General features: G+C 45.5%; 1 protein-coding gene across 5 annotated transcripts in view; it reads left to right on the top strand.

Annotated features, from left to right (window-relative positions):
• LOC119399306 (THAP domain-containing protein 10-like) overlaps positions 1 to 10,740 on the top strand; it is a 50,995-nt gene extending 40,255 nt beyond the window's left edge. For all 5 annotated transcript variants that reach the window (XM_049417639.1, XM_037666117.2, XM_049417638.1 and 2 more), the window contains one exon: positions 9,270 to 10,740. In XM_049417639.1, coding sequence (XP_049273596.1) covers positions 9,270 to 9,344 — 75 coding nt within the window. In that variant the 3' untranslated portion in view covers positions 9,345 to 10,740. The remainder of the gene's footprint in view (positions 1 to 9,269) is intronic.
• Positions 10,741 to 12,804: the final 2,064 nt, after the last annotated feature.

Genomic DNA, 12,804 nt, shown 5'->3' with positions numbered 1-12,804 from the left:
CATACGCTCTGTAACTTCAGCGCGGACATCGCGGTGCAAGCACAAGACATACAACCCCCCTACTCCCTCCACAAGATAAGTGCTCATGCAGGCGACCACGTCCTGTAGGGCAAAGTGCACGGAGGCGTGCGCGAGCAACGCTACGAGCGGGGCGATGACCTTTAAAGCGCACCCCTCACACACTTCATGCCATCTCGCTGGTGAGCAAGAAAGCACGCTGAAGTAAATAGTGTATATAAATAGCTCGCCGTTAGCATGCTGAAAGACTGTACTCTTCGTTGCCTAGACGTCAAACGCCGCGCGCTGCGAAGTGAGAGTCATGCCGTTCGATTCCACGCATCGGAAAGTATTTCTGAATTATTTTACTTTGTGGCTTATATATAAATATATATATATACACACATATACATATACGGGACATGACGCCGACGGCAAAAACCAGCCGAGAGTGTCCGTATAATTTATATCGCAATAAAAGTTGTCGAAATACAACGGGGACCTGGCGGGCACGATGCCATCTGCTAGTGGGAGAACAATAGACTCCCCAGTGTACGACTAAGGGGTTTTTGGGCACTTTTTCTCTATTTCGGTTGAAACCTGAGCAGGTAGCCCGTCTGCCAGAGACTATATCTTGTAGCCTCTCTTGGGCTGCATGTATTGTTTTGCACTTGAGCGCCCTTTTAACAAAATCATGCTCTCATTAACTGCACGATATGTTAAAGGGCTGTACTCAGTCTGAAACTTCTTGTTTATCACGTTGACCAAAGGGTGCACTTTATACACCCAATCAAAATCATTCTCCTCATAGTTTTAAGCATTGTAGTGTTGTCGTTCAGGTGAAGACATCTGAAAAGGCTTGTGTATCATGACTTGTGTAATTTCTTTGAGATAGAACAAGCTGTCGGAACACGAGTACATTGGTAGGTTATGGATGCGGTTCACGCTCATTAGGATCAGCATCTCACTATTGGCTTCTAGCTCATCCCATGTAAGTGACACCCATTGTGCTGTTTGCAGAGTGAAGAGGTTTGTCTGCACAAAAATATGGTCCAAGACCTCATTGTCTTAAAGGGACTGACAACCAATTTTAGGGCACCTGTTTTCTTTAGCACATTGGAAGGCTAACTGGTCAGAGTGTTTAGCCACAGAATGGTAACGTGGGAAACGCCGTGAAACATGTTTAATCAGAATTTTTCTATCTGCGGCAAATATGAAGTCATACACATTCGACAACACATGCTGCAAACAGTGAGCGCGAGAGCTGTTTTTGTTTGAGCGCGGCGGTTTAGTGCGCATGTGGGCACTCCGCGCGCATGCGCCGCGGGCTCTACATGGGCCACTGGCAGCCGCGAAGGCAGCACCGCTTCTCACCGTGCAACTCCTTTTACCTCGTAGGCAACACAGAACCGAGCGGGAATAGATAATAATATACATACTCTAACTTTGAGGACCAATTATGGCGTGCATGACAGTATCAGACTACGTACAGCTATCAGACTACGCACAGCAAAGTGACCGTCTTCGTAATCCTGCTTCAAGGCTCCTCCGCTAGGCTGCGCAACATACCGGTTTTTGTTACTTTTAAGCACAAATTAAAAATATAAATCCTACTCACAACGCGAAAAGGATGCTAGAATCTGTCACTATATTTCACGGTCTTTTCATTTCTACCAGGATCTAATCACACATTCTTTCCACTTGTCGGTCTCTTTAATACAAAGAGAAAGCATCAAGAAATGTGTTCGTCTTAGCCTTTGGGAAGTTGTGCAGCTTATCAGATTTGGGGTTCGGCGGGTCTTGTTATGGTAGCAGGCTCCCGCTGTGCGTCTGCATCCTAGCAAGGAGGATGCGTTGTTACAAGAAGGAACGTCGGTTTATTTATATGGTTACAAGAGAGGAATGAGCAAATGAATGAGCATTTTGTGCAAAAGTCTTCGGCTTATATAGCCCCACATCTGCCATCACTGAGGCACTTGGGAAGCAGTGACAGCAGCTTCCACCAATCAGGTGTCTTGAAGTCTCAGCACTCCACCCCCAAGAAATGGTGAAGAAATTGGGCCACTCGATACATCCGTTGATAAGGTAGCTTGGTCGAGATGTCCAGTGGAGATCACAAGCGCACCACACAAGGAAGACGTACACAGCCCACGCCTCTAAGACTCAATTCTGTAACGCCAGGCGAGGAGGTTGGGTCTGGAGGAGGGGGGAGGGGAGGGTCGATGACCTCGGAGAAAATGGTGGCTGCTGTCACGAACACCTGCACGAGCTAATTGCTGCGTTGAGGTGAAGTCATCACCTGGATCGATGAGTGTCTCTCCAGCGGTGCCATCACACACTGTCAAACACCACTCCAGACAGGGGGGTTTGTGATACCTCTGTCGGATTCCGTGTCACTCGTCCATGACAAGATGTCTGGTCCACTTGACCATGTGTGCGGAAGCACACCTCCAGGAAAGCGTGGGGCTCCGTGGCTCTGTCCAAGCGCCGATACCGAGGAGAAAGCATTCCGCTAGACAGGTGCACGCACAGTGGCGTCTGCTATGATGAACTCCAGGGCCAAACGTAACAAGCTATGGTTCGTGGGCGTGGGCATAACAACAGTTGATGTGTCTCCATGAAGCTCTTTTAAGTCATCTTCGGTATCATGTTTCGAAACAGTATTTTTCTTTCTTTTCTACCTGTGTATGGTGGATGCTGTCTTCTCTTCTGCATGCCTGAGCACCTAGTGGGAGCTTCTTCCTTGAGATCACCGCTGTTCTCGCTGAACTATTTGGGTGGTAGCTCTCAAACCTCATTGGTGGTGCGGTATAACTCCTCTTCATCACTGTTGTTCAAGTTTTCAGACAAGCTCCAGAATAAGTCAGGTGTTTCTTCGACAGTGACAGGTTTCTTTTTACCAATGGGGGAGGGGGAGGAATCGATATGGACTACACGGCCTCAAAGCTACCGCCGCTGTATGCCAAGCCTAACCTGCAACAGGTGAATCGCACCACTTTTGGTAAAACACTTTGTGCTGACCTATACATGCTTAAAAGTCACAAAATGTAGCTGTTGATTATTCATAAGTAGTTACTGTAGTTACCAGACTTTCAGCAAGGTCGACAGTTGGGCTAGTTGGTAAGGTTCCATAATTGTCGCTAACGTCGCTCATTGCCATAAGTGTGTGCAAGGCCAGGGTAGCAACTTCGTATGCCAAGCGAGGCCTCTGCCCTCCCGACCTTCAGTTCATCTGCGGTCCCCTGCAACCGTCAGTGGGACATACCCGGAGGCTTTGTCGGATCCTTTCTTCGGAAGGGTGGCGCCAGGTGCGTTTCTACAAGGACTGCCTTCGTACTGTGTGTTGTGTCAAGTATGATCACAAGCATCACTACCGTGCTTTGAGCGGATGGTACAGGACTTCGCAGCAAATTACGGATTTCTTGTGGTTGTCGGTGCTTCCCCATCTGCCTAGGAAGACGAAGAATGTTGCAACGGAGGCGACGGTGTTGACCTTAGGCGGAGCTCAAGTTCCGGACAAGTACAAAGAGTTACTCCAATTGGGACCAAAGTACTGCTTTGATGCCACACCTACGCCTGTCGAAAAAGTATGTATTGTTACGTTTGGCCTAAAAATTCATCGAGGCCGACGCTATTGAGCGTACAGCTGTCTACCGGAATGCTGTCTTCTCCCCCCCGTATCGGCGCTTAGACGGAGGCAGGAACGCCAATTCTTCCTGGAGGAGCCTATGCCGAGCGAGCGAGCATGTCGCCGTGGATGGATTTCCCAGAAAAAGGACGTCGGAATTCGGAGACACCTTTTTGACTCGTTCTCTGCGTGAGATAGCACCGCGGGAGAGTTTCTCACCCAGCCACATCTGCCTTCTACCCTACCGCAGCAGGGAAAATTAACCTGCGCCGGAGGGAGCGGTCTGCGTGTTTTCCGAAATTTGACACACCCGCTTTATCGTGCGTTTTGGTCAGCGTGGGATCGCGCCGTTGAAGACGCTCCCATCAACTCAGGTGGGGCCTTCACCCGAGGCAGCCATCATTCAACACTTCTTCCAAGTATTACTGGCAGTGGAAGCGGAGGTCATCGGCCCTTTCCCCTTTGGACTGAAACTCCTCGCCGACCTTCTCACCTACGAGTCTTCGGGGCGTGGCGAGTGTATTGTGTGACTCTTTGCCTCCTTTCGGGAGGCCGGACGCCAAGACGACAGGTTACCGGATTGGCGGGAGACGCTGACACCGGTTTGCCCGTGCTTCTGCAGTGACGGTCTCGGGGCTATAAAAGCCGAAGACTTTTGACGTTATTTCTCTGCTCTCTCTTTTCACTCCAATCTCTTAACCATGTAAATAAATCTACGTTCCTTCTTGAAAGAACGCGCCTCCTCACTGGAAATCATCGGCTATGGGGACGGACGGCGGGAGCCAGCTACCGTAACGAGACCCGCCGAACCCGACTCCTTACAGTATTGCAAGGACTGTTTCCCGTTTCGTCCCTGAGGACCAAAAGCTTGGGTGCATCGAACAGTGTGCTGGTGTTATCGGTCGTTCTTCTTGTGAGCCTCGCAATCAGGCAAGGCTCCGCCCCCTTGTTAATTTCGCCGTTTCTCACCAGCTTAGAATTCTGACTTCGGACAAAGAAGGGTTTTTTGTTGTGCTACCCGAGGGCCTCTTTGGAGAAAAGGCATCTGAAGCCTTACAGAAGAATTTCCAGTTGACCTCACTTAAAGAAAAAAAGGTTAAGGAAAAGGCCCTAGTGCGTCTAGAGGAACTTAACCTCACCAGAACTGTTAACGAGGTGAAGAAGGCCAAAGGGCTTCATTTGGAAATCTTTTTTTCTATAAAAACTCACAAAGAGGGTATGCCCTTCAGAGCAATAGTGTCTGAACGGGGAACATGGCAATATGCAGTTTCTAGCTACCTTCAGAGGCACCTATCGGCTCTTTTTGTTGCCGATCCGTTCCGTGCTCACAATTCCGAAGCTGTTGTTCAGTATCTTAAGGTTACAAACCCAGGTCCATGCTCTGCCTTCAGCATAGACGTCAAAGATGTTTTCTACTCCTTGCCACATGAGCGTCTTTTGCAAAATGTCAAGGAATGTATCTGCGAGGATAACGATGAAGTTCGCTTCCGCGATAAAGCTGGCATCAGTGTTGAAGGTTTTATGGAATTATTGTCTTTTTACCTTGTGTCAACCCTAGTAGGATGGGATGGAAATTTGTTCTTACAGTCGTCGGGGGTCTGTATAGGATCTAGGGTTGCGCCCATCTTGTGTGACATTTATCTGAGCAAATTTGACAGGATGCTGGAACATAATTTGAATGGCTTAAGCAAGCGAATTTTCCGTTATGTAGACGATTTTCTTATTTTTATTCCAAATTTTGACACCTGTAGGTTCGCTGTAGATATTCTTAAGGTTTTCAAGGAAGTTAGTTCTGGTCTTACCTTCACGTTTGAACTCCCAAAAGACCAACGTCTACAGTTTCTAGATCTAAAATTAGTATTTTCCCATGACCACACGTGTTGGATGTTCTGCCCCAGAACAAAAAAAAAACACTTTTAAGTTACAACTCATCACATTCTAAAACAGTCAAAGATGGCATTGCGCTTTCCTGCCTCCGTTCAGCGCTCACTAAAACATGTAGCCACCTCATTAGCACTAGCTTCTCCCTTCAGTTAGATAGACTGTTGGGTTCTGCCTTCCCGCCTCAGACTTTGATTGTCCAATGTGAAAAGCTTCTGAAGCAGGTAAAAGAGAAGTTTGTATCACAAAAGAAGGATGAAAACACAAAAAGAAACGTCGCTGTCATTCCCTATGTGCACAAGTTCTCCCATTGTCTAAAAAAAGTTGGTGCCCGCTACGGCGTGCAAGTGGTTTTTAGCGCCCCTAACAGACTTGGAAAGATTTGCGCTGCTGTTCACAATAAACTTGAAAGAAGTTCTACCTCACGAAAAGGGGATTGCATCACGAAGCATCAAAATCAGTATGTGCCGTGTGCTTCAGGTGTTGTCTACAGCATCCCAGTGACGTGTGGGCGTTGTTACATTGGACATACGGGACGCTGCCTAAACACCCGTCTTAGAGAGCACAAAAATATTCTAAGTAACAATTATGGGTCACATCTAGCTGCCCACTGTAAAGGTTGCAAATGCACGCCTCTTTTTCATAAAACTACTGTTATTTTTAGGCACAGGGATGATGCGGCGCGTGAGGTTATGGAAGCATTCTTCATTAAGAATGCTGGGGAGAGTTGCATCAGCTCTCCTTCAGTGGCGCTATCGCGAACCGAAATTAGTTTTTTGGAGGTGGGGTAGATAGACGCTTTTTGGCTTTTGTGTTTTTGTTTTTCTGGTTTTGTTGGCTTACCTGGCTGCTGCCTATCTGGTATTATGACGGTAGAGTTTTACCTATCGCTATTTCTTGGTTCTTTTGGTTTTCTTGCCCTTGCGCATGTTAGTATGATCCCCACGTGGCGGCGATAACACAGATCATTTGGGTCACCTTCTGTATGTTTTCTTTTCCTTGGTTCTTCTAATAAATCTGCCAGTTGCGAGTAAGCGCTCGTCTGTGAACTTCTTGTCCTTTGTCCCGTCTTTTGCGCTGCTCTAAAATATTATGGTACCAGACTTTATTGCTTGGAAGTGCACACAAAATTCGGAGTGCACACGTCAAAACACGGAAACAGCTACTAGTCCTGTAGCATGCTTCCACCTAGTGGCAACGGTACAAAAATGCACACAGAATGCTCTTCTATGTTCAAGAAATGGAGCCAGTGGCTAATATGTGATATTGCAAGATTTGTTACGGAGCTACAGCACCAAGAACGTGAAACAAAAAATGGGGTCTGTATGTCCCGCTCATCATGAAAGGGTTAAGAATTGTCAGACATTCAGAACTGTGGTGAAGAAAAAATTATGTCTCTAAAAGTTAGTGTTCTTTAACAACTGCCGTCAAACCAAAAATCGATTTTCAGCTGTTAATAATTGTGCAAAAGCTCATAACTTGTGAACAAACCAATATTTTTCAATAAAACTTCCCATGCTCCTTACTGAGACAATAAGCTGTGCAATGAACTAATGAACTAGGCAATGAAAACCATGAGTAAGTTTTGATGACGTGGAACTTCAATTGCAACCACCTGAGAAGCCACATTTTTTTTAGTTTTTTGGCTGTAAGGTACTTAACCCTTTGAGGGTTGAATTTTTTTGCCAAATTCCACCCCCAAGGGTCGATTTTTTTTATTGCTGATTTAAATTCTTCAGACGAATTTATTTTCAGGAAAAGGATTGTCGTAATCTTTTTAGAGTGACCATAAAGTGAAAACAAAAAATCATTTGTGTGGTTACCTACACATGGTTCACTGATGAGTAACAGCAAGCTAAATTCTTAAAAAAAAAAGCTTATACGACTGTTAAAAAATGATGTGTTGGAATAAACATAGTTTACAGATGTACAAAAATAAGTGCACGAAGTGGAGTCAAATGGAAACACTGAGGGATAGTCACCTTTGATCCAGTCAGCATCGTCATGCCGCGCACGCTTTTGCGATGTCGCTCATTCATGAACATCTGAGTCTTAACTCGTAAGTAATTCTGTATGACCGGCTGACATCCAATGAATCGGGTTCTGATTCAGCAGATTCTGACTCATTTGCAGCAGAGCAACCAGTGCTCACTTTCCCATAACACGAGGAAACTGTGTGGGCGAGTGTGCTGAAGAAAAAAACCATGGTTGTGCACGCATCCGGAAAGCAAAACAAGTGAGAAACCTATAGTAATCCTTCGTTTTATCGCTAATGAGACAGAAGTGGTTTTTGTGAGCCCCCAAAACAAAAAACGCAACCACAGCGGCATCGTTTGTGTAAGTCAGCGCCTGCGCGGAAACAGGCGTATTAGCGCCCTGGTGAGCAATAAACAAGCAAGTAATAAAGCGGTCACCCTTTGAGAGATTCCAAACCAGACAGCCAATAGTTTTGCAGGCGCAAGAAGCGGGGACCACACGAAGGACGATACCGAAACTAGCCGCCGCACAACCAGATGCGCAAGCAATAGCCGCTGCACCGCTGTAGTAAAGTATAAAGAAAACGGAAAGACATTAGTGCAAGAAAAAAACTCTATGTATTCTTCCAACGTGGCAGCATATGCCAAACACGAGAAATGGTCTAAAAATGCGCGTTTTTTTAACATACAAGCGATGATGTACACGTACGTTGTTGACCATTTTGAAGGTGTTTGCAGAGGACGTGCATGTACGTCATTGACCCTTAAAGCGTTAGTGTTGATGATAGTGTAAAGATTATATAGTTCATTGCACAGGCTCTATATGCAAATACAGTGCTGCCAAGCCATTTTGTTTTTTGTGTGGTAGTATTGGTAGTTATGACCGCTGGTGTGATGGGCATATTTCGGGTAATATTGATGATTAAATTCTAATTAGCTTCAATTTTTTTCTAATGACACATTTGAAGGGTGTTTTAAAACTACCCTTCTGAACGTAGATGGAATCAACTTACGATAAAAATTTAAAGGTTTCTAAACAGGTGGGGACATACCTTAAAGAGGCCATGACACAGTCGACCAACAATTTGCAGTCTTCACCAAAGAATAGAAGTAGAGGGTCAATTGTGCCTATAAATATATGAAAGATGCACTGTACAAGAGTATTTCGGTGCAATGTAAGCCCTAGAAGTCGCCGGCTATAAATCCCACCCACCACCGGCGACCACCATTTTGGCATGGCATGTGTGACGTCACGTGCTGCATGCAGCGGAGCCGTCGTCTTTTACCAAAGTTTCAACCGCTGCAAAACTATTCACTTTCGATGCCAAGCTGAGGAAAGCTAAAATAGCTCAGTTTCACGTGCAGCTGACCATGGAACAAAATCATTCGCCGGAATGCACATGCCCGTGCAGCAAGCAGCCTGTAACGTCACGGCTCGCGAGTGCGCCAGTGTTGCCCAACTCTCAGGCTGCTCGCATGTTTGTAATAATATTCAATTATAACTTAAGCGCTCGACCAAATGCGCTGAAATTTTGCCAGCTTGTTTGTGAACGCACAAGGATTAAACATACATAACACAGACTATGTTCAAAAATTGGGTGTCATGGCCCCTTTAACGAGTGTCTACTGTATGGAACACATCACCTTCTTTAGACACAGACCTTCTTTTGACCTCTTAATGTGCTGTTTTGGCATGCCAATGTTCATGTAAGCAGCCTTTGGTTATTTGAGGACTCAGTTGTGTCTGTGATCCTACGTTTGTCTCAGTTTGAGATCTCTACTTCCAGGACAAGATGGAGGCCGCCGTAAAAGACAACGGAAGTCAACCCAGAGGAACGCGCGTCGAGCTGCAGTCGAGATAGTCTTCCCTAAAGACGCCTCCACACAGTGCAGCCTGGAAATGGTTTCCAAGACTACCAGCTATGCTGTCAGAACTGCGTCCAAGTCTGTGCAGTGCAGTGGGTGAATGCTGTTGATGAAATGTGCAGAGACATCAGACTTGAGAGCGGAAGACTTCGGCTGGAACACATGTGCGAATCATGCTCGCTCAAGTGCCTCGGGAGCTACGCTTTTGAGCAGCTGTGTTGTCACGAATTTGGTTCCCGGCCGTGACTGTATTCTGCCGAGGCAGAAAACAACAGTACTCGTGTATTTCGCACGGTATGCACTTAAATGTTCTTTTGTGTCAGCTTTTTTTTTTTCCCCTTCTTTTTGCTGAGCCACGAATGCTTTATTAATTTATGATGGATTTCATTATTGCAGTGAGTCATATTTATTAAAGCACAGATCAAGTAAGCTTTTGTTGTATAGCTAAACCTCAGTATAACAAAGTTAATCAAATTTGCAGTTTCCTTCCTTTCATCCAAAGTTAGTTATGTATTGGAATTTGACCATTTTTGCAAAAGTATAGTCACCGATGGATACATTTTTCACATAGAAGGTGCCGAAAGAAATGTTCCATCAATCAGCAGCATGGAAAAGGTAACTTAAATTAAAAAAATCACTTTTGCTGAAACTGAGAAGTAGCTGTCAGGTTTACAGCTTAATGTCCTGCCGAAAAAGTCCTCACGAAGCAGCCTTACACCACACGAAAAGCTGAAAGAAATGCAGGTCCACTGCAGCGATAATTAGTGAAAGTGAATCTATCATGCCCATTCAGCTGCTGCGGCTTGCCATAAAAGCCTTAGAGAGTGCTCAGAGTGGTATGACACTACTCTGTGCTCAATCCGATGAATACACAATATGGCAACTTGTCGCTGCGCCCTCCACAACAACTAAAGAGCTTCATTTCAAAGTTGCATGACTGCGAGATAACAACTGGAGTTAATGCCACCCTTGTTCACGCTGAGCACATTTTCTTTCTTACAACATCACGCGTGTGCATTATGTTGGTAATATCTAGCAAAATTAGGTATGGCATCCCAAATTCCAGTCTCTGCTAATGCGTTGGTTCCGCAGAAGTCTGGTAACTTGGTTTTATTGGTCCTGTAACTTGGTTTACAGGACACCCGCATAACTTTATGAAAGTTAGTAGCAGAGTGGCAGATAACTGCAGGCAGCTAAAAAAGAAATTGCTTGGTTGCATAAAAACATACTGCAGTAGTGCACTCACGGTGAAAGCACCTGTTAGAACCTTTGACTCTTGCAGGTAATTTTTTTCAGTGAGTCGTGGAGAGCTTTTTATCAACTTTGGAATCGCAGAGTGACCGCAGTGACAACATTCTTACACGTGGAAACGGGGGCGGATCCAGGAGCCAAATTTAGGGGTGGGGGCAAGGGGTGGGGGGGGGGGTATTGCACAACTCACAGTAACTAAAGGGAAGAGGGGGGAGAAGGCGAAGGCACTTTCTTTCGCAGTGAGGTCTATATATTTTTCAAGGTAGCGCACTCTCATTCTCTCATCGTATGCTGCGTTGAAGTGCTTGCTTGAAACGTGACAGAATGGAACCAGTGTTCTTTAAAAAGGACTCTGGGAAATGTATTGCGCGTGCAGTAAATGTTCGGCAATCCAAGGACATTCGTGAACACTCGCCGGTTTCACGCATACCCGACCCAGTACGAGCGAGCTAGAACGGTGCCGCTTTCATTTTCATCAAAACCGTCCGAGAACACGTAGGTGGTAATGACACATTGCTTTTTGTTTCATCTAACTTAAATCTCAGTATCAAATTGAGGAAAAACTGGTATGGTGCAAAGAAGACGGGGACGAAACGAAGACACGGACTGACAGACACGGGCGCCAACTTCCAACTGTTTATTATCAGAGACCGCGCTGATTTATATAGGCTGCCGAATAAAGTCATCTCATAACAGAAATAGACGCATGGTAGAACTTACAATTCATTATGAGCCACTAAAACAGAGTCAAGGCATGCGCCAGAAACCACTAACGCGAGCTGTGAAAACATGCCAGCACACATGAGCATGTGCCAACCCTAGCGAGAGGCAAAATGGGCATCGCACAATCTAAACTCTACATGTCTTCAGGCTATCTTTCAAAAAGATGGCTTCTTTCTCACTTAGATCTAGTGATGGGGCACTGATGTGAAAATCCTGTTGGGTACGTCGCCAAACCCTTTCCTCCAGACACGTGTGGCACCATAGGCGTGCGCAGGGTTCCCCATCAGGGGGGGGCGAAGGTTCATCGCAGCGCCCCCCCCCCCCCCACTAATCAATGTACGAGGCCGATTTTGCGCCCTCCCACTCTATGTGACTGGGGTGTCAATGTATGGGGCAGATTTTGCGCCCCCCCCGCCCCCCTCCCGTGCGCACGCCTATGTGTGGGCAGGGCTGGGCAAAGATACTGTGAAATTGTATCACGATACGATACAAGATACTCAGGCAAGAAGTATTTGAGATACAGATGCAAGGTACTACCGCGATAATTGTATCCAATACAATACTTGCCAAGTGTATCTTAAAATACTTTGATACATTCGCAAGTTAGTTATTATATATCCATATGATGTAGCAGAAAACGCCAATGCACAAAACTGTCTGCTTGAAATTTCTTAAGTGTGACCAATTTTGTTTCATTTGAATGAAATGTCTGTTAATATCTTAAAGTTTTGTCTTTCTTGCTCAACGTGCATTGGTTCAATTCGGAAACAACTTACCAGGGTTTGTTTAAGCTGCTTAACAGGACATCGCTTTATACACTCCACTGACAGCGGTTCTTGGTTGTCTTTTCGTAACTGATGGGAGTCGCTGCTCAGCTTGTCGGCCAGCTGGCGGGCTGCCATCTAATCACAAGAACTTCAATAAGAAGCCTTCGCTAGATGGTGCAAATACCCGCGTGGAGTTGGACCTTGCCTGTAAACCACAACTACGCAATACCTGATCACCGGACAGCTGTACAGCAGCAACAAAGCTGGCAGCGACTTTTGTGAGGTTTGGTGTATACGTAGGGAACATAAAACTGCAATGGCTGTTCATATTCTACGTATTGGCTGGTGTAAAGCGTTCGTTATCGATATACTCACTAACGCGCAATCTTTGAGCAATTTTTCTTAAACGAAAGAACATCTCCAACCCGAAAACGTCTCAGACGTATTTTATTGTCACGTTGTATAGTGACGATTAATATGGCGGCAGTCAAATCGTAGAAACGAAACTCTTTACTGAACTGACTTAAGGTAAGAGAATGGAAAATTCATTGCCTAGGTAAAATTGCCTGAAACAACTCGCTGGGACGCTCATGAGAAGAACGGTGTATTTGGTATAAATGTTTCTCGAATCTCCCATCTAACATCTTTGAGATGGCTCCTAATAATTTCCATTATTATAATGCAAACTCCATTTCGCTACTTTTTAAACGGTAAG

This window comes from Rhipicephalus sanguineus, chromosome 7, assembly GCF_013339695.2.
Source record: "Rhipicephalus sanguineus isolate Rsan-2018 chromosome 7, BIME_Rsan_1.4, whole genome shotgun sequence".
In the NCBI taxonomy this organism is placed as follows: domain Eukaryota; kingdom Metazoa; phylum Arthropoda; class Arachnida; order Ixodida; family Ixodidae; genus Rhipicephalus; species Rhipicephalus sanguineus.
The sequence above is the reverse complement of the archived record's forward strand: the minus strand, read 5'-3'. Positions and strand labels throughout refer to the sequence as shown.